This window comes from Panthera pardus, unplaced genomic scaffold (genome assembly GCF_024362965.1).
Source record: "Panthera pardus isolate Hobbes unplaced genomic scaffold, ASM2436296v1 HiC_scaffold_17, whole genome shotgun sequence".
Classification (NCBI taxonomy): domain Eukaryota; kingdom Metazoa; phylum Chordata; class Mammalia; order Carnivora; family Felidae; genus Panthera; species Panthera pardus.
Genome location: NW_026526732.1, coordinates 143,783,130 through 143,806,155, shown reverse-complemented (window position 1 = coordinate 143,806,155; position 23,026 = coordinate 143,783,130). Strand labels below are relative to the sequence as shown.

The 23,026-nt window shown below is 40.5% G+C and overlaps 1 protein-coding gene across 2 annotated transcripts in view; it reads left to right on the top strand.

The window, feature by feature from the left end:
- Positions 1-1,820: 1,820 nt before the first annotated feature.
- Positions 1,821-23,026, top strand: part of ZFAND3 (zinc finger AN1-type containing 3) — a 320,914-nt gene continuing 299,708 nt past the window's right edge. Inside the window, exon 1 of one of the 2 annotated variants that reach the window (XM_053905064.1) lies at positions 1,821-1,997. In XM_053905064.1, coding sequence (XP_053761039.1) covers positions 1,927-1,997 — 71 coding nt within the window. In that variant the 5' untranslated portion in view covers positions 1,821-1,926. The remainder of the gene's footprint in view (positions 1,998-23,026) is intronic. The other variant, XM_053905065.1, reaches the window with a different exon arrangement.

The following is a 23,026-nucleotide window of genomic DNA, read 5'->3' as shown; positions in this document are numbered from 1 at the left end:
TATTGAAGGCTTGTGAAAATGCACAAAGTCGAAACTAAATATTACGAAAATCAGCACTCACTTTTGGAAGTGCATTGGCTGTAAAGAACTTGATTTTTGCAATCATTTGTCTTTATCATCCACAGCATCTTTTAGAAGATGCTAAGCTAAATGTGATCCTTGCTCTTTAGAGGCTAAAAGAAGCGACATAAATGTCAACAAGTCCACAGAGCATGCACAGACATAATGGTAGATATAGAAATAATAACATTTGACAATAAAATTAATCTAGGTAATACCCTCTGAGGGTCTCGTATTCTTGCCGAATCGGGGGTACACAGCTGCCTTCCGGAAGTAGCAGTGACCTTCGAAGTTCGCCAACAAGGGTCTCAGCTGTGGGGGTCACCTCTCCAGTAGATATGGTGGAAGTTTCCTCCGCGTTGACATTTGCCATCTACAATCGCCTTCTGCTCACGATTGGCTGGAACTCAGAATGAGTTCTAGATGAAAGACAAGAAGCGCTAAAGGCTTATTTTTTGGTGGCTCGAACTTCTTTGCTTACATTAATTTTCATCACTGATTCGGCCATAGGTCCCCTCCCCAAACCAAACATGTCCACTCTAGAAAAAAAAGAGGCTCTTTTAGTCTGGGTATCGGGAGTGAACTTGTGTCTCTGAGGCTGGGGGCACCGAAAAGGGAGGAGGAGCTAGGAACTTCACAGAGACACTACCCTCCTGCACCCCGCCCTTCCTGGGGCGGGGGAGGGGAGGGACATTTCCCTTAAGTTCATTACTGCCAAGAAGAGACCAGTTCTCCGGGTGGAACTGGAAGAGTGGGTCGGGTGTGGGGGGACTGGGAAGACAGATTTCTAGGGGATTGGCGGTTAGTGGAGAAATGGACCCTGGCATCGCCCATAGCAGGGAGCAGCAGCCGGTTGGTAGACCTCCCAGCAGCTAAAGACCCCCGCAACCCCGGGAAGAGCGAGACCCACTTCCGGATTTGGAAGCACTCCCTTCTGGCCCCTCCCAGTACCCGGTTACGGGGTCTCCGGGCGCATGCGTAGCACTCGTCCGCCGCTCTGGGACTGGCCCGACTTACCCTAAACAACTAATCTACTCCTCCCCCTCCCGCTCGGGGCGTACCATTCGCGTTTGGGGGGAGGCAACGTGCCCCAGGGTACTCAGAAACCTGCTCCGCTTCTTCAGACAGGGAGAAGGTAAGTTTGCCTCAGATTTTAAAAGTTCCAAGAATATGAAAACCTCAGAGGCCCGTCGCCGGGTGATAGCCCGACGCTCTCGGCTTTGCCCACAGCCCCGTACTCTTCCTTTGAGGGGCTGAACAAAGTGGCACGCCCGGATCCCAGCTGATCAGCTGCTGGGCTTTGGCGGCGGCTCCCCCGGGCGAGACCATTGTGACTCCTTAGGAGGGGTGTGTGAGGAGGGGAGGGGGCGGAGCGGCCATTGTCCGGTCAGCGCAGCCTTCGGGGGAGGGGAGCGTGACGGAGCGAGCGAGGCCCGGGGCTTCACAGCCGCCGCTGCTACGCCAGAGCCGGCGGGGGCCTCAGGTCCTTTCCAGCGCCGCCGCGCGGGACATCGCTCTGGCTGCGAGCGGCGGTGGGAGCTGCCGAGGGCGCTGGGTCTTCCCTCCTCCCCCGCGGTCCTCGGTTCACCCGCACGCCCCTCCTCCTCAGCTACCCTCCCTCTCCGCGCCTCCCCCGGCCCCCCCATCTCTGCAGGCCGAGTGGTGCGGCCCGCCTCCAGCTGACCGGCCTGGAATCCCGGCTCGGAGCCTCGGACTCGCGCCCGCCCGCGCGCCCGCTCCCTCCCCCTCCCCCCGCCCCGAGCCCCCCGACGCCGCCGCCGTAGTCGCCGCCGCCTCCTTCAAGCGGGGCCCAGGCCCAGCCGCCGCCACCGCTGCCGCCGCCGAGCTCCGCCGCCGCCGAGCACCATGGGAGACGCCGGGAGCGAGCGCAGCAAAGCGCCCAGCCTGCCGCCTCGCTGTCCCTGCGGCTTCTGGGGGTAAGTGCCCGGCCGGGTGGGGGTGGGGGCGGGGGCTGGGGGCGCTGGCGCGGGGGCTGCCCGGGCAGGCCTCGGGGCCGGGGGTGGCCGGAACCCTGGGGGCTGGGCCCTAGCCGGGCCTACCGGGAGGGGGCAGGGGCCGAGTCTCGGGGAGGGGCGCTGGGTGGGGAGCTGGAGGTGGGCAGAGAAGGCCCTGGCCCGGGTGCACTGCCACCCTCTGGGACTCTCCTGCCAGAGGTTTGGGCCAACAGGGGCCGCCCGGGCCACTGGTGAGGGGGGGCAGGGCAGCGGAGAGGGATGAGGGGGCGGTGTTGGCACCTCCGGGTGAAGCTGGGGTGCCCCTTCCCTTGGCATGTGGAGGCCAGCCCTCCCTCCCTGCCTTGGTATGAGTTGGTGCCCAGGCACCAGGAGGGTATTTCCTCTGACTTTTTCACCTCCCCCTCCCTCCTTGTCCCCCAGAGACTTGCATCATCACTTCCTAAATTATATCCCAGTGCCCTATTTGCTTTTAGGAAGCTGTTCACACATCACCCATCTTTAAAAATCGAGCCCAGAGCCGAGTCTAGGGTAAAGTTATAAGAATATGGAGGTCTCCCCTTTATTTAAAACACATTTCAGGAGTTCTGTAAAATTTCCTTGTCCAAAAAATAAAAAACAAAAACCCAAAACACCCAACTCAAGTCAACCTGGCTTGGGAACGTGAGAGCCAGTTTGCTCAGTTGGCTCAAATTCATCTCTCTCCATTTTTTTTTTTTTTTTTTTTTTTTTTTTTAATGATAAAAATATTTACATTGGCCAGCCTGCGTTATTACTTGACCATCCTGTTAGGGTGAAAAACTGTGAGGTGGGAAATTAACTTTTTCACCTACAGTTACATTTTAAATTCTCCTTGTTAACACTTGGAGTTTTATGGATTACCATCCCTCTTACCTAACAGGTGCCTCCATCCTACCTTATGACTCTTATTGAAGGGGAATTGGGAGACTTTGAAGGACTTTTGTGATTGATCCCTTTTTCCTCTGTTTTCCAAAGACCTAGTATATTTCATAGTGTATAGAGGTAGTAAGGAAATGATTATTTCTGGTGAGAACATTTTGGAAAGATGTATTTAAGTATTTTATTTTTGCTATCCCCCAGATGTTAGGAATGGTTGAAGTACAGGTTAAGTCTGGGATTTTTGGGAGTGAAGAGAAAGAAAGTGGATCTTAATGTAGATTTCTGTGGAATTTGTCAAATTGAAAGGTCGTGACAGAAATAGGTTCTCATTTTGTCCTCTTTTCTGCCTTTTCTTAAAAAAATACCTGGTGGAAAGATGGTAGTCAAAAATAAGTTACGGTATTAGCAAAAGTTTTGAAGATGTGAAAATATTTTAGGTTTTATAGTCTTCCTAATAATTGGGTTGTCTGCTAAGTGCTTTCCTGGACAATCTAATTCCCACAGAATCTTAGGAGGTACAACCATTATCCCACTATAGATGAGGAAATTGAGGCTTTGAGAGGTGGATAACTTGCCCCTCGTAAGCAGTGAGTGTAGGGTGGAGCTGGTGAGCTCGTCAGAGTGCTTAGTACCATCACGTTTATGACATCAATCTGCTGCCCTGGAAAAATCTGGTGTCACAAGCCTCTGATTGTAACTCATAAGAAGACATGTGGCTCAAAGAAAGTAGCTGCCAATGGCAGCTAATGCCCAGGATGTATCAGAGAGAGGCTTGTTTCCTGGCAACAAGTTTGTCCTTGGGACCATTATCTTGAGCAGAACCCTTATCGAAAGACTTATGTCAAGACATAGAAACTAAGGAAATGGAATAGCCTTTTACTTTTAGGCTGCAGAGTTCTGAATAATGCCAAGAAAGTTTGATAGTTGCAGGGAGGATTAGTGAAACTGGTATCATACTTGACCTATAAGCAATCAGTCCTGCTTTTTTGATACTTTCAATCTGGCCCTTTTTAATGAACTGCAGTTTGCCTGATAGGAGTTGTGAGCACAAAACTAATATTTTTATGTTGAAAAGTGTTCTTTTTAGTGTGTAATGTTTTAACCTTTTCTAAAGGAGTTTGTAGGTACCTGTGTAGTTTGCATTCTATACCAAAGTGTAATGATACTGCTGCAGAGTTTTATCATGACTGACTCCGAACCGAACATGTATTTCTTATTGTATGGGCCACATTCATACTATGTTCATTAAGTAACCTTGAATATATTCAACGAATAATTGAGTGTCTCTGGTATAATGGTGGACAAGGGGGCACTGGCCCCGTCTTCTGGGAGCAGAAGTAAAGTGTCAGAATATAAGTATGTTAGGACTGGTACAGGGTGTAATGGCAGGGGCGCTTACCTAGTTGAGGTGGAGGTTAGAGGAAGGTAGCCTGGAGTAAGTGACACCGGCCTAGGCCTGCAGGAAGGGTAGGGGAGAATGGAATTAGAAGAGTTTCTTTCAGGTGGAGGGGATAGCATGGGTGAAGTCCTGGATGGGAGAGAAAGCACCCCACATTTGAGGAACTTAAAAGTTCATTGGAGTTGACTGGTAGATTGTGAAGGGCAATTTGCTAGAGATGAGGGTGAGATGGTGAGAGCAGTTGGTGATGTAGGGCTCTGTAGGTAATGCCTAGGTCTTTGGACTTTTATCTTGAGTTCACTCAGGAACTGTTGAAGAACTTTGAACACGTAGTGACGTGATTTTCTTTAACGTGAAAGATCGGATGATGTTGAGGGGGTCTGGGTGTGTGTGTATAGGAGTGTGGTGTTTTTATGTTCGTGGGGTATTACTAGAGGTACAGAAGTCTTATCAGGAGGAGTAATCCAGACCAGGGATGATTGGGGCCTGCACCCGTGTGGTAGCTAGACAGAATGGAGAAAAGTAGAAAGCTGTGAGAGCCATTCAGTAGGTATCTTGTGCCTTTTTCTTTCATGAAAATGAAGGTGAGTGTGTTACCTGAAAACTTCAGTCAGCATTGCATTCTGTGGAAGCCATAGGTCTGTGAAGTCAGCTAGCCACAGCCCTTTGCAGAGGAGCCTCTTAGCAGAATGTTCTGGCACCAGTAGACTAAAGGCAGTTCCTTTAAGATTGCTCTTTAGTTACTTAGGCTGCCAGACTTGCTGCCTGGCATTGTCCAGTCAGGACACCAGTCAGTGGGGCTTGCTTAAACAAGAGAGCTGTGAGGTCTTTTTTGTGGGAATGCAACAGTTAGAAAGTAGAAAGACAAGAGGAGCACACAATGCAAATGTGTGAGTATTTGGAATAAGGAAAAGTTTCTACTTCTCTCCCTCTTGGTTTATGTTGTTTAATCGTGGGCATGGAATTAAAGTTACTGTTCTACAGAGAGACCATCTCTCCACTGGGAAACTTTGCTACCTTGGAAATTGTTGAAGATTTACCTCTTTCCAAAAGTTGAAAATTGTGTGGTGTGTACAATGTTTTTAGAGTTAATGATCATAAACCGTTTTTTTCCCTGAGGTATGTACTTAAAACTTTTAGTGAAATACGAGTATTTTCTTGGCTAATTTTTAGGCATTCCGTAGTCCTGCGAAAAACATACTAGTTTGTAATAATCAAACCTGAAATGAAATAGTATTTTAAAATAATAAAAATATTATTTTAGAAATAGTATTTTAGAAATATATACATACACAAAAGCACTTTTAAATGATATGGGTATAACTGTTACTAGTTGAAGTTGCATTTTAAGTTGTTTAAACGTTTAAAATGTACTGAAACGTGTAGATTCTTTACAGGCATTTTCAAACGGTGTTGAAAGAACAGACTTAGAAATATTCTAAAAAAGAGAGGAAGAAGAGGGGTGCCTGGGTGGCTCTGTAGTGCCCAACTCTTGATTTCATCTCAAGTCATGATCTCGCGGTTTGTGGGATTGAGCCCTGAGTCAGGCTTTGTGCTGACAGTGAGGAGCCTGCTTGGGATTCTCCCTCTCTCTCTCCCTCTCCCTCTCCCTCTGCCCCCACCCTGCTGACTCTCTCTCCCTCAAAATAAATAAAATAAACTTTAAAAAAAGAGAGAGGGAGAAGACTTAAGACACTAATGTACTGACTATATTATAGGATAAGAAAAAAAGATAATTAGGTAGAAAAAATGGACTTTTTTCAAATTTTACTTACTAAGTATAAAAATCAAGTACTGATATTTTGCTTTTACAATTGGAGACAATCTGTTGTAATATTATGGAAACTTTGGGAACTACTATTTCTTTCATAAATTAGTTTAAAGTATAGTTGACAAATGTTCAGTCTTGTTCTTTGGGAATAATGGAGCATTTAATGTGGGTTTTAGGGGCACCTGGGTAGCTCAGTTGGTTGAACATCCGACTTCAGCTCAGGTCATGATCTCGTGGTCTGTGAGTTCAAGCCCCGTGTTGGGCTCTGTGCTGACAGCTCAGAGCCTGGAGTCTGCTTCGGATTCTGTGTCTTTGTCTCTCTCTGCCCCTCCCCCACTCATTCTCTCTCTCTCTCTCTCTCTCTCTCTCTCTCTCTCTCTCTGTCCAAAATAAATAAACATTAAAAAAAAATAAATTTGAGTTTTATTTGGTAAACTATTCATTGTTTTTGATTAAAAAATAAGCTCTTCTTAACGAACCATGTCATAAAATAAATGTTACGTGGATGAATTTTCTTTAGGGAAATAGATTTTATTAGGTTTTTCTTTTTGTGATCTGTTCTGTTGAAGCATTTTATTTCACCAACTAGATTTGCTAGATAATAATGTATTTTAAATAAAGATGGGGTTAGGCAGAGATGAAGAGTAATCTCACAAACTATATTCCATTTCTGAAGAGGTTACTAGTAGAAAGTTGATAGAACATCAAAGATGATTTGTTTTATTTCATTTCACTTTTGGGAATAACAAGGTGTTGACTAGTTAGTTTAATAAAATCTGTCTCTTTCTCCCCCCCCCCCCACCCCCCCCCCCCCATCCCAGGCTGGGGAATTGATGTAGAACCCTGTTTCTGTCACTTTGTGAGTCATCTGGCTAGTGTGTCTGGTTCTGAACAGTGTGTGGCCCTTGGTTCTTCAGTCTCAGTCTCCCAATTTAGAACATGTTGCCACGCTTCAACCAGCTTAACCTGGGCTTTCAAGTTCATGTGAACACAGCATGAATTACTAGTTAATCAGTAGAATGATTATTTCAGTGATGTCACTAATTATCCCTCGATTATAAAATTCCCTTAAACGTTACCTTAAAAACAAAACAGCTCATTTGTGCAGTTTTACTTTGTGTCTTTCAGTATTATGTGCACCTGAAGATGCAGTGTGATGTAATGAAGTATTCACTGTGCATTTGTCTACTTGCCCCATTTTCCTGATTATATTTGGGTATTCAGAAAACATGAAATTGTCCCTTTGACTTGATGGAACACAGGGAGTTTATTTATTTTTTTGTTAAGGAAAACATGGTCTTTGTTTACTTTGGTTTGAAGCAATAGCTTTTTAAAGTTAGATTCAGTTAACATATAGGACATACTGCTCTTTTGGTATCATCCTCTTCTCCCATTCACCCTCCTCCTCCTAAAAAGGAGAATCCAGTAGTTTAAGTTGTACTGAAAAGTTTTCACTAAAATTCTTCTTAATCCTTAATAGTATTAAAGTTAACATTAATTTTCACAGACTAACCTTTTCCTAGGTAGAAAAATCAGAAGGCTAAGGATCTTTTGAAATGAATAAAATCTTTTTTTTTTTTTAATTTTTGTTAATTTATTTTGGGGAAGGGAGAGGCAGAGAGAGAGATAGAGAATCCCAAGCAGGCTCTGCGCTATCGGCATGGAGCCCAGTGTGGGGTTCGATCTCACAAACTGTGAGATCATGACCTGTGCTGAAATCAAGAGTTGGATGCTCAACCGACGGAGCCACCTAGGTGCCCCTGAATAAAGTCCTTAAAAAAAAACACCCAAGCATATTTAGTATTTACTGAGAGCAGAGTACTAAGACAGTGAGAACTAACAGGATTTGGATTTTTTTAAAATCTTGTTTTTTTTAATGTTTATTTTTGAGGGAGAGAGAAACAGAGCATGAGCAGGGGAGGGGCAGACAGAGGGGGAGACACAGAATCTGAAGCAGGCTCTAGGCTCTGAGCTGTCAGCACAGAGCCCTGACGTGGGGCTCGAACTCATGAACCATGAGATCATGACCTGAGCTGAAGTCCAAGTCCTAACCAACTGAGCCACCTGGGCACTCCTATGATTTGGATTTTTATTAGATCCTAAAAAGGTTGTGTGCAAACTGAAGGAAAGTTTTGGAATCCTACAGTAATCATAGATAAAGATTGACGTTAAAAATTCCTTTTTTTTTTTTTTTTTGAAGAAAGGTAAAGTTTGGTATCTCAACAATGCCACATGTAGGAAGTGACTGGTCACACTCCAACACTTGTATAATTTTAATGAGGCACTTGAAAAATCTTCCAGATTCAGGCTTGTTGGGTAGTGTCAGGCTTGTGGGACTTCAGTCCAACTGGGTGGATGACACTAATGTCACTCAGTTCTGCTAGGGGCTTTGAGAAACAGGCTGATCTTGCTCTGGGCTGGGTCTCCATATAAGATTATGCTGCTGAATGAGATATTTTAGATATAAAGAAGAAATTTTCTGTATGTGTTAAATGAAGAAGAGAGGTTAAACAGCTTCATTTGAAGTTTTAAAAACCAGAATCTGAGAACAACTTCTAGAATTGTGCTGTGCAATACGGTAGCTACTAGTTACATACAGCAATTTAAATTCATACTAATTAAAATTAAATAAAATTTCGGTTCTTCAGTTGCAGTAGCTACTTTTTAAGTAGCATTTAACTAGCTCAGTAGCTAGTGGCTACCCTATTGGGGAACACATATATAGAACACTTCAAACTCCCAGAAAGTTCTTTTGGACAGTGCTCATCTAGAACATTGACCTGACAGCCAGCCAGGATTTTCAAGCCTATTTGTTTTTCCTCCTCAGTTTTGTTGAGCTATAATTGACATTCAAGCTTATTTTGTGAGTTCTCCAGACCCCTGTTTTCTTGTCTTCTGAAAATGAGGGACTTGTTTAATTTAGCTCTAAGTTGCTTTCCAGCTCTAACATTTTATTTTCATTGGGGGAAGCAATGCTATTGTTAATTCAGATTACTGGGAAGTGCTCCTTTGCTCAGTTTTGGGAATTAAAATGTCAGTACAAGTTAGTCCATAATTTGAACATTTTTTTTTTTCATGTTAGCTTTTGAGTCAATCATCTTTGCTCTTTTCTTAGCACTATTAAACTGGGAACCTCAGAGACCCATACAGGGAGGTGTTGGGGTAATAGAGAATCGATTTTTTTTTCTTTTTAGTGAGAGACTTTTTGAAGGTATTCACCTTGGACTCTGACTTTTGTGGAGGAATATTTATTTTTACAAATGTAAATCTCATACGGCAGTTTTTGAAATGTGATTGGGAATAAGTGCCTTGGATTTTCTGGTAAATTCAAGTTCCCACGTACAGAAAAACTTGGAATGTATTGGAATATCCAGCAGCATTGGGCAAAACCAGGCTAAGGGAATGGTACAAGATAAATGAAAATGCCTTGTCATCCTTGAGGCCAGGGGACAGAATTGCAAGCAGTGCCGGACATCTGAAGTTGTGGCTGCAGTTGTTAACCAGAGGAAGGAAGAATACAGTAGGAAGAAGGTACAGTACTGGCTACTGATTGCATCAATTCCTTCAACTGTACCAGATGTTCTGTATCATAGGCAGGTGTGATTAAGGCAGAAGAATGTCCTGGGAGAGGTCATTAATGGAGTTTGCTATCACCCTGGCTGTGGGTGATTGGTGGGTGAGGGGGATAGGAGCAGACCATGCCATAGCATTTTGTGTTTCTAATTTGTGGACAGGCTCTAGTTAGCTGCATTGCTGCCTCATTAATGACCTGGCAAAGAGTGAGGTTGGTGATGCACTTGGGACCTCTGGGGGGAGTGCCTTTTCTCATTTCTTTCTGTTCAAGTGGAATGGTGTGGAGTAACAGTTGTTGATGTCTTACCTATTTCTTGGACTCTTACACATTGGTAAGTTGAAGTGCCTTTATATAAAATAATCACTCTCAGCCACACTTCTTGGAAAGAGAAGTATTCTGACCATTCAAAAGTATCACAAATATTCTTTCTGCAGTCAGGTTCTTATGCCAGGCATTTGATTTTCTCTCGCATGCTTATGTTGGTAGAATTTCCGAACATAGTGTGAAGTTTCTGTAGCTTATAGTACCTAGCTGGAAGAGTGGGGGCAGGAATTTGGAGAACACAGTGGGGGTGGAGGGCTTTGCTGAGCATATTTGTGCTTTCAAAGTCCGCCTATTTCATTCAGGTCATTGTTTTTTCAATTTTCAGCCATTTCTACGGTGTCGTATATGAATAGATGTGCTGGCAAGTTATAGCCTGAAAGAATTTTTTTTAATGTAATGAGTGAGATACAAAGTGGGTTGAATAATACAGTCATTCTTAAACTGGCCAGAAGTATATTAACTGGCAAAAAATAATAAAAAACAAACTGGAGGTGGGAGAAGGTGTGGTATATTTCATTTTTAAAAAATTAATGTTTTTTAATTTATTTTTGAGAAAGAAAGATGGAGAGCAAGCAGGGGACAGGGAGGGAGGGAGACAGCATCCCAAGCAGGCTCTCACTGTCAGTGCAGAGCCCAAAGTGGGGCTTGAACCCACAAACGAAGAGATCATGACCCCGAGCCGAAGTCAGATGCTTAACTGACTGAGCCACCCAGGAGCCCCAGGTGTGGTATATTTCAGCGTGAACTGTTTCTAGTTTTGTTATTTCTAGGTTTCTGTCCTTGGGGAGGCATGGATGGTATTATTTTTCTTCTTCAGATGCCACTGAAATCCAGAAAACCAGGTTTTTCAAGTCTTTGTGTGTTTGCATATGAAACTTTGCGCGTGTATATAAAATCTTCATAGTTTATGACTTTACATAGTTTTATGTAGTTTGTCTTTTGAAATAATACAAAGCCGTGCTACTCACCTTTAAAAATGAAGGAATGTTCTTGATGTTGATCCACAGAAATGTTTGGTTAGGGGAACTTTTGTTGATTGGGGGGATGTGTTCATGTAATCTTTGAGGCCTATATTCCTTGTTTCTGTGGGTAAGTCACTATTAATTGGCTCTCCCTGTCTCCATGTCACCCCTCTTCTCCACCCCCCACTGCCAGTGAGAGGTGCTCAAACCATGTATTTTTTTTTTTTTTTTTTGGTAAGGCTGATATTTTTCTTCAGTGCATATTGGGTGGGATCTAATCAAGAAACTGTTGCTGTGATTTAAATGATAAAAATACAGTCTCAAATGAAAGTATGGAGATTGGATGGTATATATGTGAGTCTCTTTAGGCGTTTATGATCTCAGTGTCAGTATGGATTAGTTTAGAAAATGATAACCATGTACAGTCTTCTCGGTGGAAGTATATGTCCCTACAGACTGCATTCTCTCACCCTTGGTTTTCAACTATTTAGTGATTTGGTATTCTGATCTTAGTGGAAAGTCCCCTGGGTTTACCTGAATAGTTTTCATTACTTACATGGTATGTTGTTTCAGTTGGAGCTAGGGACTAGGAAGAATGGACTGTGTTTGTTTTGTTTTTAAAAGTCACTGGATAGATATGTATCACAATAGATTTGGGGCTGAGTTGGAGCAGGAAGGACACAGAAGGTAGTTAAGAGGAAGACTGCAATGTGAGGGGGATGATGATGGGGGAATGTGAATGGAAGTGGAGTGGTGGTCATTAGGAATGAAGATGTTCTGTGGTCACTATTTTCTACTCAAAATATGAGAGGTGGTCACATCTGTAAAAGCTAGAGAAACTAATGTGAACAGGTGGTGGGTAGGATTAAAGAAAACATTCTGTCTTCCCTTGAAGTGCAGGGTGTGAGTCCCCTGGGGTCTTGCAGGGAAGTTAAAGATCAGAGGGTAAGAGCTGTGGTGCAAATTCCGGGCTAAAGTTTAGTGGAAACGGCAGCAGCTTTTGGCAAATTGGTGTTCCGTCTGTTAGAACCTCATGGGCTCTTTCTTTTTTTAAGCTTAAAGACACCTTTTCAGTCTGTTAAAGGATAGTGAGTGCTTCATGGTATCTCTTTGCAGCAGGCCATGGAGATTCCATCTACCTTCTCCATTCCTTTACTGGTATTGTCACAACCAACTCCATTCCTTGAGACTGATTGTTCTTCTCCCTTCTCAATCCCCAAGCCTGATGGAGAGTTCAGCAAAGTCTCACCCATCTTTACTTGCTGTTCACTAGCTTTACTTGCTGTTCTTGGAAAAACAACTCTCATTAAGCCTTTCTCTTTAAAAAGATTTTGCAGCTAGTACTTATGGGGGAGGTTACATTAAATGTTAAAGAATTTACTAGTAGTGCTGCCTGGGGAATAAGACCTTTCTCATTTGCTGAATGGCTAATGAAATGTACTCTCTTATCCAATCCAGGCTCTTCCAAGGGCATGCTGATCTATTATCTCCAGAAAACCAACTGAGTTCAGCTAGGCATGGGCTTTGGAATTAGAATCCTGAGTTTAAAACCTGACTTTGAAACTTTCTGCTTGACTTTGGGTAGTTTGCCTCTCTGCCTTTTTAACTTAAAAAAAAAAAAAAAAAAAAACAACAAACAAACAGACTACCTTAGAGTTGCTTTGAGGTTTAGTGAGCTCTAATGCCTGTCAAGCCCTTGGCACAGTGCCTGACTGTGGTAATTACATTTATTAAAGGCTAACTTCCCAGCCTTGAATGAAGGAACATTGGTGGTAGATTAGTAGAGGCAGAACTATCTTACTTAACTGAGCATTTGCATTAATGGCAGGCTCCAGATCAGTGTTACCTAGTTAGTTGATGAGGTTTCTGACCAGCCTTTGGCCAGTTTGGCTATTTTCCAAGGCCAATCTCTTGTTCAGTAAGCATTTGTTGAGTGCTCTTATTGTGGGTCTAGAGGCATGATATACTCTGCTCTGGCTTCTGCCCTAAAAAAGCTTATAGTCTAGAAGGGGATGCAGACCGATAAACTGACCAAATACCATGAGGAAAGTGCTTTGGGGGATCATCACAAAGTGATGTGAGCATTGACAGGGCGTCCTGTTGAGACTGGGAGTGGAGGATGGCCAGGAGGGCTTCTCTGAGGAGATGGTGCTTAAGCTGGGTATAAAATGCTGGAGGAACAGCTTGTGCAAAGGCAGAGAAAAGTGAGAAAGCATGCAGAATTGAGAGAATTGTAGATACAGCTCGGTATTTTAGCTGCAGTATATGTGAAGCTGAGGAGATAAGCAGGAGCCAGTTATGAACATTCTTGATTGTCATGCAGTTGAGTTTAGATTTTATCCTGGAAGCATTTGGGACCATTTAAGGATTTTAAGGGTGATGACATGGTATTTATGTTTCAGAAAATAACTGGCAGCAGTGTGGAGAATTGGAGGGCATAAGCATTGAAGCAGAGTCCAGTTAAAGCATTTAAACCTTTTTGGGCCATGGATCCTTTTTTATAATTTGATGGAGACCATGGATCTCTTCTCAGAATAATACATAAAATAAAACACCTGTGATTATGAAGGAACCCAATTAGATCTAAACGCACTTCTGTCCACAGACTGTGGGGTCTGTGGACCCAAGATAAAGCAACTGAGTGAATGCTGTAGTAGGAGAGCTAAGAATGAATCTAGGCTGAAACCTGAGTATTTTAGTCCATTCAGGGGATTATAACAAAATACCACAGACTGGGTGGCTGATAAACAATAAAAATTTATTTCTCATAGTTCTGGAGGCTGGAAGACCAAGATCAAAGCACTGGCAGATTCTAAGTCTGGGGAGAGTCAGCTTCCTCATTGATGATGCTGTCTTCTCACTATACTCTTCAGGTAGCAGAAGGGATAAGGATCTCTTCAACCTCTTTTATAAGGGCACTAATCCCATTCATAAGTGCAGCGCCCTCATAAGTCATAGCTCATTTCTCTCTAGCACTAAATGATTTTCCATTATTTGGATGTGCCACAGTTTATTTATTCACCTACTAAAGGACATCTTGATTGCTTCCAAGTTTTGGCCGTTATGAATAAAGCAGCCCTAAACATTCACGTTCAAGCTTTTTTGTGGACATAGTTGTCAGCTTGGTACATACCAAGGAATGTGATGGCTGGATTATGATAAGAGTGTGTTTAGTTTTATAAGAAACTGCCAAACTATTTTCCAAAGTGATTGTACCATTTTGCATTCCCAGCAAGAGCAGTGAATGAGTGTTTCTGTTGCTCCACATGCTTATCCGCATTTGGTGTTGTCAGTGTTTTGCATTTTGGCTTTTTGTTTTGTTTTGTTTTGTTTTGAGAGTGAGAGAAGAGAAAGCGAGTGTGTCCAGTGGGGAGCCCGATGTGGGGTATGATCTCACCACCGAGATCATGACCCGAGCCGAAACCAAGAGTCGAATGCTTAACTGATTGAGCCACCTAGGTGCTCCAAATTTTGGCCATTCTAATAGATGTGTAGTGGTATCTTATTTTAATTTGCAATTCCCTTGTAATAAGTGATGTTGAATATTGAGGTGTTTATTTGCCATCTGTACATCTTCTTTGGTGAGGTATCTGTTCAGGTCTTGGTGAGATATCTGTTTAGGTCTTCTGCCTGTTTTTTCATTGGGTTTGTTTTCTCATTGTGTTTTAAGAGTTCTTTGTGCATATTGGATGCAGTCCTCTGATTATCAGGTACCTCTTTTGGAAAATTTTTCTCCCGGTTGTATTCTCATTTTCTTAAGTTTGGTGATTTTTATGTATAGCTTGATGATTGTTTTCATATGTATACAAGTATATAACCACCACCTACTCAAATTGACAAATAGTACATTTCCAATATCCCAGCAGGAGTCTCCTTGTTCCCTACCTCAGGTGATTCCCCCAACCTTATCTGACCTTTGTCACTATAGGTTAGTTTTGCCTGTTTTTGAATTTTATGTAATGGGAATATATAGTATTTCTCTTTTATGTATGACTTTTTCCCTCTCGGCGTTATGACTATGAGATTCATCTACATTTGTGTAGAGAGGTAATGATTTTTCATTGGTTTGTGGTATTCCATTATATGATAGCATAATTTACCCATTCCACTTTTTGGAGCCTTTTCGTTTGGGGGTATTATTAATAATGTGGCTGTGAACGTTTTTGCATGTGCCTTTTGGTGGACATAAGCACTCATTTCTCTTTGGGTATATACCCAGCAGAAGAATTTTTGGATTATAAAGTGTATGTATATGTGTTTAGATTTAGTAGATATCGCTAGTTTTCTAAAGTATTTATCAATTTACACTCCCACCACCAGTATATAAGAGTTCTGGTTATTCCACATGTTCCTTAGTACTTGATACTGACTGTGTCTTTTCATTTTAGTTGTGTGTAGGGTTATTACATTATGGTTTTTAATTTGCATTTCCTTGATGACTAATGAAATTGAGCAACTTTCTTTGTTGGCGATTTGGCTAAACGTCAGTGAGAGGCATTTATTCAAACCTTTTGCTTATTTTTCTCTTGGGTTGTCTGGTTCTTTAAATTCATTTTTAGGAATTCTTTATTCTGGATTCAAGTCCTTTTTCAGATAGCATGTACATTTTCTTATATAGTTTTGCAATATCTTTGAATTTCTTTTTTTAAATTACAAAAGGAACACATTCATATAATAGAAAATTCAAATAACAGAAATGGTATACAGTATATATTCATTTGTATATGGGTATACTCCCTTCTACACCATACCCAGAGTTCCACTTTCTAGTGAGAATCATAGCATATATCACATTATTCTTTTTTCTAACACAAGTAGTAGCACATTACACCTTATTTTGTAACTTGCTTTTTTTTTTTTTAACTGTATTTTAGAGTTCTTTTCAAGTTAGCATATACATTTCTTCCTTCTTTTAAATGGCAGCACGGTATCCCAATAGGTGCATAAACTAAAATTTAACCAGATTTTCTAGTCAATACTTGATGGTGGTTGTCATTATTATTACTATGCTACAAAAAATGGTATAGGGTATGTTGAATTGTAGGGCTTATGGACCATCTAAATGTGAAGTAACTTAGGTGTCTGAAGTTTGGGAGGGAAGGTGAACCATGGCTGCACCATTTAGGGTGACATGGGTACATAGGTCATAGCTGAAGCCAGGTAGGGTCACCTAGAAAGTGTTGTTAGACCAGTGGTTCCCTCTGGAGTAGAGATGGGGTTGTCTGAATCACTTTAGTAACCTTTCTAGAACACATTACTGCTGCTTCCCCCAGCTCCAATTTAGTGTGTCCAAGGTGGGATCTGGGCAATTCCTGCCTTTTTTCTTCCGTCCTTTGGTTACTGCTCCTGTGTGTAACTTTCATTTAAGATCCAGTTGTATAGGGTGAGAAGATAGTTGAGGATGGAACCTTGGTAACCACAAGTAGGAGAAGAGGAGTTTGAGATGGAGATGGATGGAGAGATCGAAATCAGGTGAGTGTGGGGTTACCAAAACCAAAGGGATAGTTCAGTGCAGAAGTGGCAGTCGGGTCATGCTGCAAAGAGTGGCCAAGTAAGATGATGATTGAGACTTCTCTGCTGCTTTAAAGTGCTGAGGATTTAAATAATACTTTTTTAGACATGTGCATCTCAGCAGTGTTCTGGCTGAGCGTGGTACCAAGATACCTTCTGTGAAAAATCGCCATAATTACATCCCACATGTACCAGAAATTAACAACTTCTTTTTTTTTTTTTTTAAATTTTTTTTTTCAACATTTTTTTTTTTTTTTTTTTAAATTTTTTTTTCAACGTTTTTTATTTATTTTTGGGACAGAGAGAGACAGAGCATGAACAGGGGAGGGGCAGAGAGAGAGGGAGACACAGAATCGGAAACAGGCTCCAGGCTCCGAGCCATCAGCCCAGAGCCCGACGCGGGGCTCGAACTCACGGACCGCGAGATCGTGACCTGGCTGAAGTCGGACGCTTAACCGACTGCGCCACCCAGGCGCCCCAGAAATTAACAACTTCTGTTAACGATCCAAGAATCTGATAATCAGGAATTAAGAAACTTTTCTGGGATCTGTTTACAATTTTCGTTTCTGTTGATTATTTTACAGTAACAGATTACTTAAGATTTTATGTTAGATTTAAAAACAAAACTTGAACTACCAATTTAGGTTTGAAGAAATACTTATAACCTCTAAGTTCTGGTGGGAAAGGTTACACTCACCTCATCTGTCTTGATATTTTACTTAGTTTTATAGATTTAATCTTCTTGTGTAAGCTTCTGTTTTTCTATGAAGAAGTCTCTTTTATTTAGTCCAGACTTTCATCCTTGTAAATATTCAGATATCTTTTCTAAAGTGTTCCAGTTGAATGTGATGTCTTTTTGAAGTACATCTGTGTCACTGAAAAAACACTTTATTCTTCCTCCTTTCCTCTTCCACTCTTTTCTTCAAGCGGGTATAGGTTAGGGTGAGGTAGAATGAAACCAGTCATAAGGGAGGTGATGAAATCTATTTCTTAAAAATTAAGCTAAATATATATTTAGGAAAAATCAGCTGAGATATGAAGTAAAATTGAGGGGGCAGGTAAATTTCCTGGCTGATACTGATTTATACCATTTCATTCATGATTATGGGTTGTATGTGTCAGCATTGACACAAGAAGGGCATATTAGTCCATGCATAGTGTGATTGAGAGGTAAAGTCAGATTGATACTATGAAAAAATTATTTTGCTGCCTGTTATTTTCTGCAAAGTCTTTAGTTTATTTAGCTATATGACTACTGTATTAATGACTTTAAGGAATTTTAAGCTTTTGAACATTTAAACTGTGATCAAAGGCAGTTGGATCATTTGAATTTATAGATGAACTCTTATTAAGGTACAGTTGTGTACACCATTGTGTTAATGGTAAATATTTTAATAAGTATACTGGCAGCTTGCCATTGATTCATTTTAGACTATCCTAGGTCAGGAGGGTGAGGTTGATGCTGTTTTGACTCCTTGGTGTTTTACAACATGGAGACACATAGGAAGGCCCAGGGCTGCAATATGGGCAGTGGCTGAATCAGCAAATGAGGACAACTTGCTGTATTTTAACCCAGAAAGATTAGAAAGTTGGTGCTTGGGCTCCTGGCTCAGAATTAGATGCATCTTTGAAGTGCTACTTCTACTGCTATTTGTTTTAGCTGAAACCTTGGGATTGAAAATTTTTGGACATGGTCTTATGTATTATTGAGTGGAAAAAGTAAGTTTCAATTACTTTGTTCCTCATCAATTTTTTTTAATTGAGACACAGTTCACACACCGTAAAATTCATTATTTTAAAGTGTACAATTTAGTGAAATTTAGTATACTCACAAAGTTGTGCAACCATCACTGCTATCTATAGTCTGTTAACATTTTGCTTTATTTGCTTTCTATCCCTCTATCCGTCTATTAATCCATTTGATTTTTTTATTTTCCAAGTAAAGTGTAGACCTTGGTACTTTACCTTCAAACACTATGACATGCATGTTATTAACTAGAGTTTAACATTTCCTTTTTATTTTGAAGTACAATATACATTGAAAAACATAAATCTTGAGTATATTAACATGAGTTTTGACAAATGCATATACCTGTGTAACCCAAATCTCTATCAGGATATATACATATTTTAGCTGGATTATACCATATTACATGTTGCTCAGACTTCAGAAAGCTTCCTCATGTCCCTCTCCAGTCAGTCTGTCCTCCCAACCCCCCTTTCTGTTTCCTTCCTCAGGCAGTCACTGTTTTAATTTTTTTTAATGTTTTTATTTATTTTTGAAAGAGAGAGAGAACATGAGCGGGGGAGGAGCAGAGAGGGAGGGAGACATAGAATTTGAAGCAGGCTCCAGGCTCTAAGCTGTCAGCACAGAGCCCGATGTGGGGCTCGAACTCACGAACTGGGAGATCATGACCTGAGCTGAAGTCGGACGCTGAACCGACTGAGCCACCCAGGTGCCCCATTAATTTTTTTTTAATTCTCCACTGTGGATTAGCTTTGCCTGTTTTTCAAGTCATGTAAATGGAATCATTATGGTAGGTACTCCTTCTGCTAAAGGGTCTTTGACTCAGTGTAGTGTTTTTGATATAGGTCACTGTTGTATGTAGCAGTAGTTTGTTCCTTTTTATTATTGCATGGCTTTAAATAGCATTCCACTATGTGACTGTACCACCATTTTGTCTATTCTGTTTATAGACACCCTAATTTGCTTTTTAAATAATAACAATACAAAAATCAATTACCAGCAAGCATGACATCAGGAAATAGACTAGAATAGATTGTAGTTTTCTTACAATTGTAGTTTTTCTTAAGAAAAACCCTTTATATTCCAGCTTTGCTTTTTCTAGTTCCCTTGATTTGATTTTAGGTATAGTTTTTGGAGATGCCCTAGCCTCATGAGCACCCCAGTTCCAAACCATCTCATCCATTATGAATTGATTTCTACTAGGGGATGATTTTAAAAATCTTAATGCATTTAGGTCACTGTGCCCTATTAAGGTGATTAATTATTATTGTTTTTGAAGATGAAGTGTGCCTGTCTTGTGATCCAGTTTTGTAAAATCCTACCCTTCTCCCTGAAACCAAAGACAGTACTAAGAACTAATATGAGAGTTTATGTGGCCTAATATGTGGCCTGCTGTATTCCTGTTTAGAGACCAGTGTTAGCTTAATGACTTGATTTTTGAGCCTGTTTTTTGCAATTAATCAACATTTTCCAATTTAAAAATCTCTATTCCTCACAATCATCGGTAAATCAGATAACTGTCTCATGTTCCCTTAACATTTCCAGACCTCTGATAATTTTTCTGTCATCAGTGTTTCTTCCATCTCTCCTCTCCCTGAAAGTGATTGGAACATACAATAAAAGTTAAAAGATGTCTAACTAATGTTTAATATAATAAGATTATTTCTTTTTTTTAAGGCTTTTATTTTTGAGAGAGAGAGAGAGAGACAGACAGAGCATGAGTGGGGGAGGGGGCAGAGAGCGAGGGAGACACAATCCAAAGCAAGCTCTAGGCCCTGAGCTCGACATGGGCTCGAACCCACCAACTTTGAGGTCATGACCTGAGCTAAAGTTGGACGCTTAACCGACTGAGCCATCCAGGCGCCCCAGTAAGATTTATTTCTTAACTTTGCATGTATTATATTGCTTTAAAAATAATTCCCTCTTCTTCATCTCCTGCCCTTCAAGTTGCTCTCTATTATTAATAGACACGTGACACAAAGGGTGATCCTTTGGTCATTTTCACTAATCTGTTTTATGTGTTATTTCTAAATTTACTAACCCGTACTTAATATTTTTCTATATTTACCTAGTTTTATATCAGTTCATTTTGTATCTCTATTTGTTTATCTCTATTTTCTTATGAGGGATGTAAGCGAAATTGGAGTATTAGGGTTTAGTAAAGAGAAAAACCTGAATCTGAGATTATAGGACTCTAATAAATGATGTTTGTAATAAACTTTGATAGTTAACTTGCTGAACACTCGTGTTTCTGTCCTTTTAGGAATCTGATAAACTGAGGGTTGGAAAGGCTCCCTGGAAGCACTTATAGATAACAGTGAGTTCTCAACATTTAATGATACATGGCAGAAAAGCCTAAACAAAACCCTGTGATAATTTCAAAACCTTGTAGCTTTCCTTGTGGTGATTTCCTTTCCACTTTGGTACTTCACTTGATGTTAATTACCAGAAGCAGAGCAAAGTATTCTGAATTTTACCTTTTCCTTACCTGTCTCCTGATGGAATTTCTTAGGAGGAAGCAATTGGTCTAAAGAGAAGAGGTTAGAGATATGGATAGTTTATGAAAACTTAAAGATACTCAAGGGAGGAATTATTTTCTTTTCTGCTCTGCATCTTTGTGATTTGATTTGCTTCCACACTCTTTCATATAAATCCGATCATCTTGCCAGTTTTCTTGGGGTTGGGAGTGTGGCAGAGGCCCTGAGAACAAAAACCCTGGGAAACGGTTTGCAAGATGCCTTGACAGAATTGCTGGAGGTGTGGAGGGAAGTTCTCAAATTGTTTTTATCTTACCTAGTACTCTTCAAAGCTTGAAAGAAGGAAGACAAAGCAGTTTCACATTCCTCCACCCCTTTTTTGGGCACTGTGCTAACTAGGAGTGCCCATTTTGCAGCATGTGGCTAGAGGGATAAGAAAGAGATACAAGGTGGAGGGAACATAGGCTGAACTCGTTTTCTCCTCTTCCTCCTCCTCCTCCTCCTCCTCCTCCTCTCCTCCTCCTCCTCCTCCTCCTCCTCCTCTTCCTCTTCCTTTTTTAGAGAGAGTGAATGAGAGAGAGCGTGTGCCCATGAGCATGTGGGGAGGGGTTGTGAGGGGTGAACAGAGAGAGAGTTTTTTTTTTAATGCAACTCCATGTTTATTGCAGCATTATTACAATAGCAAGATATGGAAACAACCCAAGTGTCCATCAGCAGATGAATGGATAAAGAAAATGCAAAACACACACACACACACACACACACACACACACACACACACACACACACAGGAATATTATTCAGTCATAAAAAAGAATGACATTTTGCCATTTCTGATAATATGGGTAGATTTTGATGACATTATGCTAAGTGAAATAGTGACTTCACTTATGTGTGGAATCTGAAAAAAAGAAGAAGAAAAGAAAGAATAAAAAATCAAGTCCATAGATGTAGAGTATAGCAGATTGGTGGTGAGTGTGGGGTAGGCAAAAGAGGTAAAGGGAGCCAAAAGATAAACAAACTTTTGGTTATAAAATAAATATCATGAGAATGTAATATACAGCATGGCAAGTATAGTTCGTAATACCATCTTGCCTATCTGAAAGTTGCTAAGAAAGTAGATCTTAAATTTTCTTACCAAAAAAAAAAAAAAAATTCTTACCACAAGAAAAAAATCGAAGTATGTATGATGATGGGTGTTAACTATACTTATTGGGGCAATAATTTCACACTATATGCAAATATTGAATAATTATGTTTAATAACATAATGTGACAAATAAATGTGACAAATATAACGTATGTTAACTATATGTCAATTAAAATATTATTTAGTTTATAATATCAGCTGGAAATTTTATTTAATTCTTTACAAGGATTTAATGACATGCATGAACCATCTTTCTTTTACGTATGCCCACATACATGTGCATGAGACACTAAGATAACAAAATTAAAACCCAGCAATTATAATTTATAGACAAAAAATGCATTTATTGAAATTATAGAAGAAAATGTGCCCAATATGTAAAACTTGAAGAATTGAGTAATTAAAAAATAAAAGGAAGTCTAGTGGTAAAAATAACAAATTGGTAACAATATCTTGTAATAAAAATGATAAATGTTTACATGTTGATATTAGAAATAGTTCACATTCAACATTAATTGAATCTTCAAAAATTAGTTTTCAAAGAACTGTGGAAAATTGGGGATTTAAGGCTTTGTGACTGAGAAAGCTTTTATCAGAAGAACTCATATGTTTAGAAAAAAGAAAGAAATTTTAGGATATAACATAATGTGAGAGGAAAGACATGTAAATAACACTAATCCAAAACTCAGGTAAATATTCCCAGTACGGTTTCTCTGGAGGATTTTGGAAATATGGAAACCATCTTTTTTCCCCTCATGATTATTGAGGAATGCTACTGGCCTATGTTGATTAGGTGATAGGGTCACTACTGTTCTGTAGAGCACAAAACCATTTTGCTCAGTAACTCTTGTTTTTAGCTTTTGGTTATTATTTTTAATGTGGACTGGTAGTTTTGTACACAGTTTCAGGTTCTGAGAGAATTTACCATGATGTCTAATTTTTAATCTTATTATATGGTAATAAACTCCATGAAACATGAACTTTTTGCAAAAATTAAAGTATGAATAACTCACTTAGGATGCTATACTTAAGTTTAGGATGACGATATACAATCAAGTGAACACTTCTCTATCTAAGATTACTTATGTTAATCATCGTGTATTAATTTTATATTTATAGTACAGTATTTATTGGCCTTTAGTTCTGTCTAGAACTCTTTTTTTTTTTAATATGAAATTT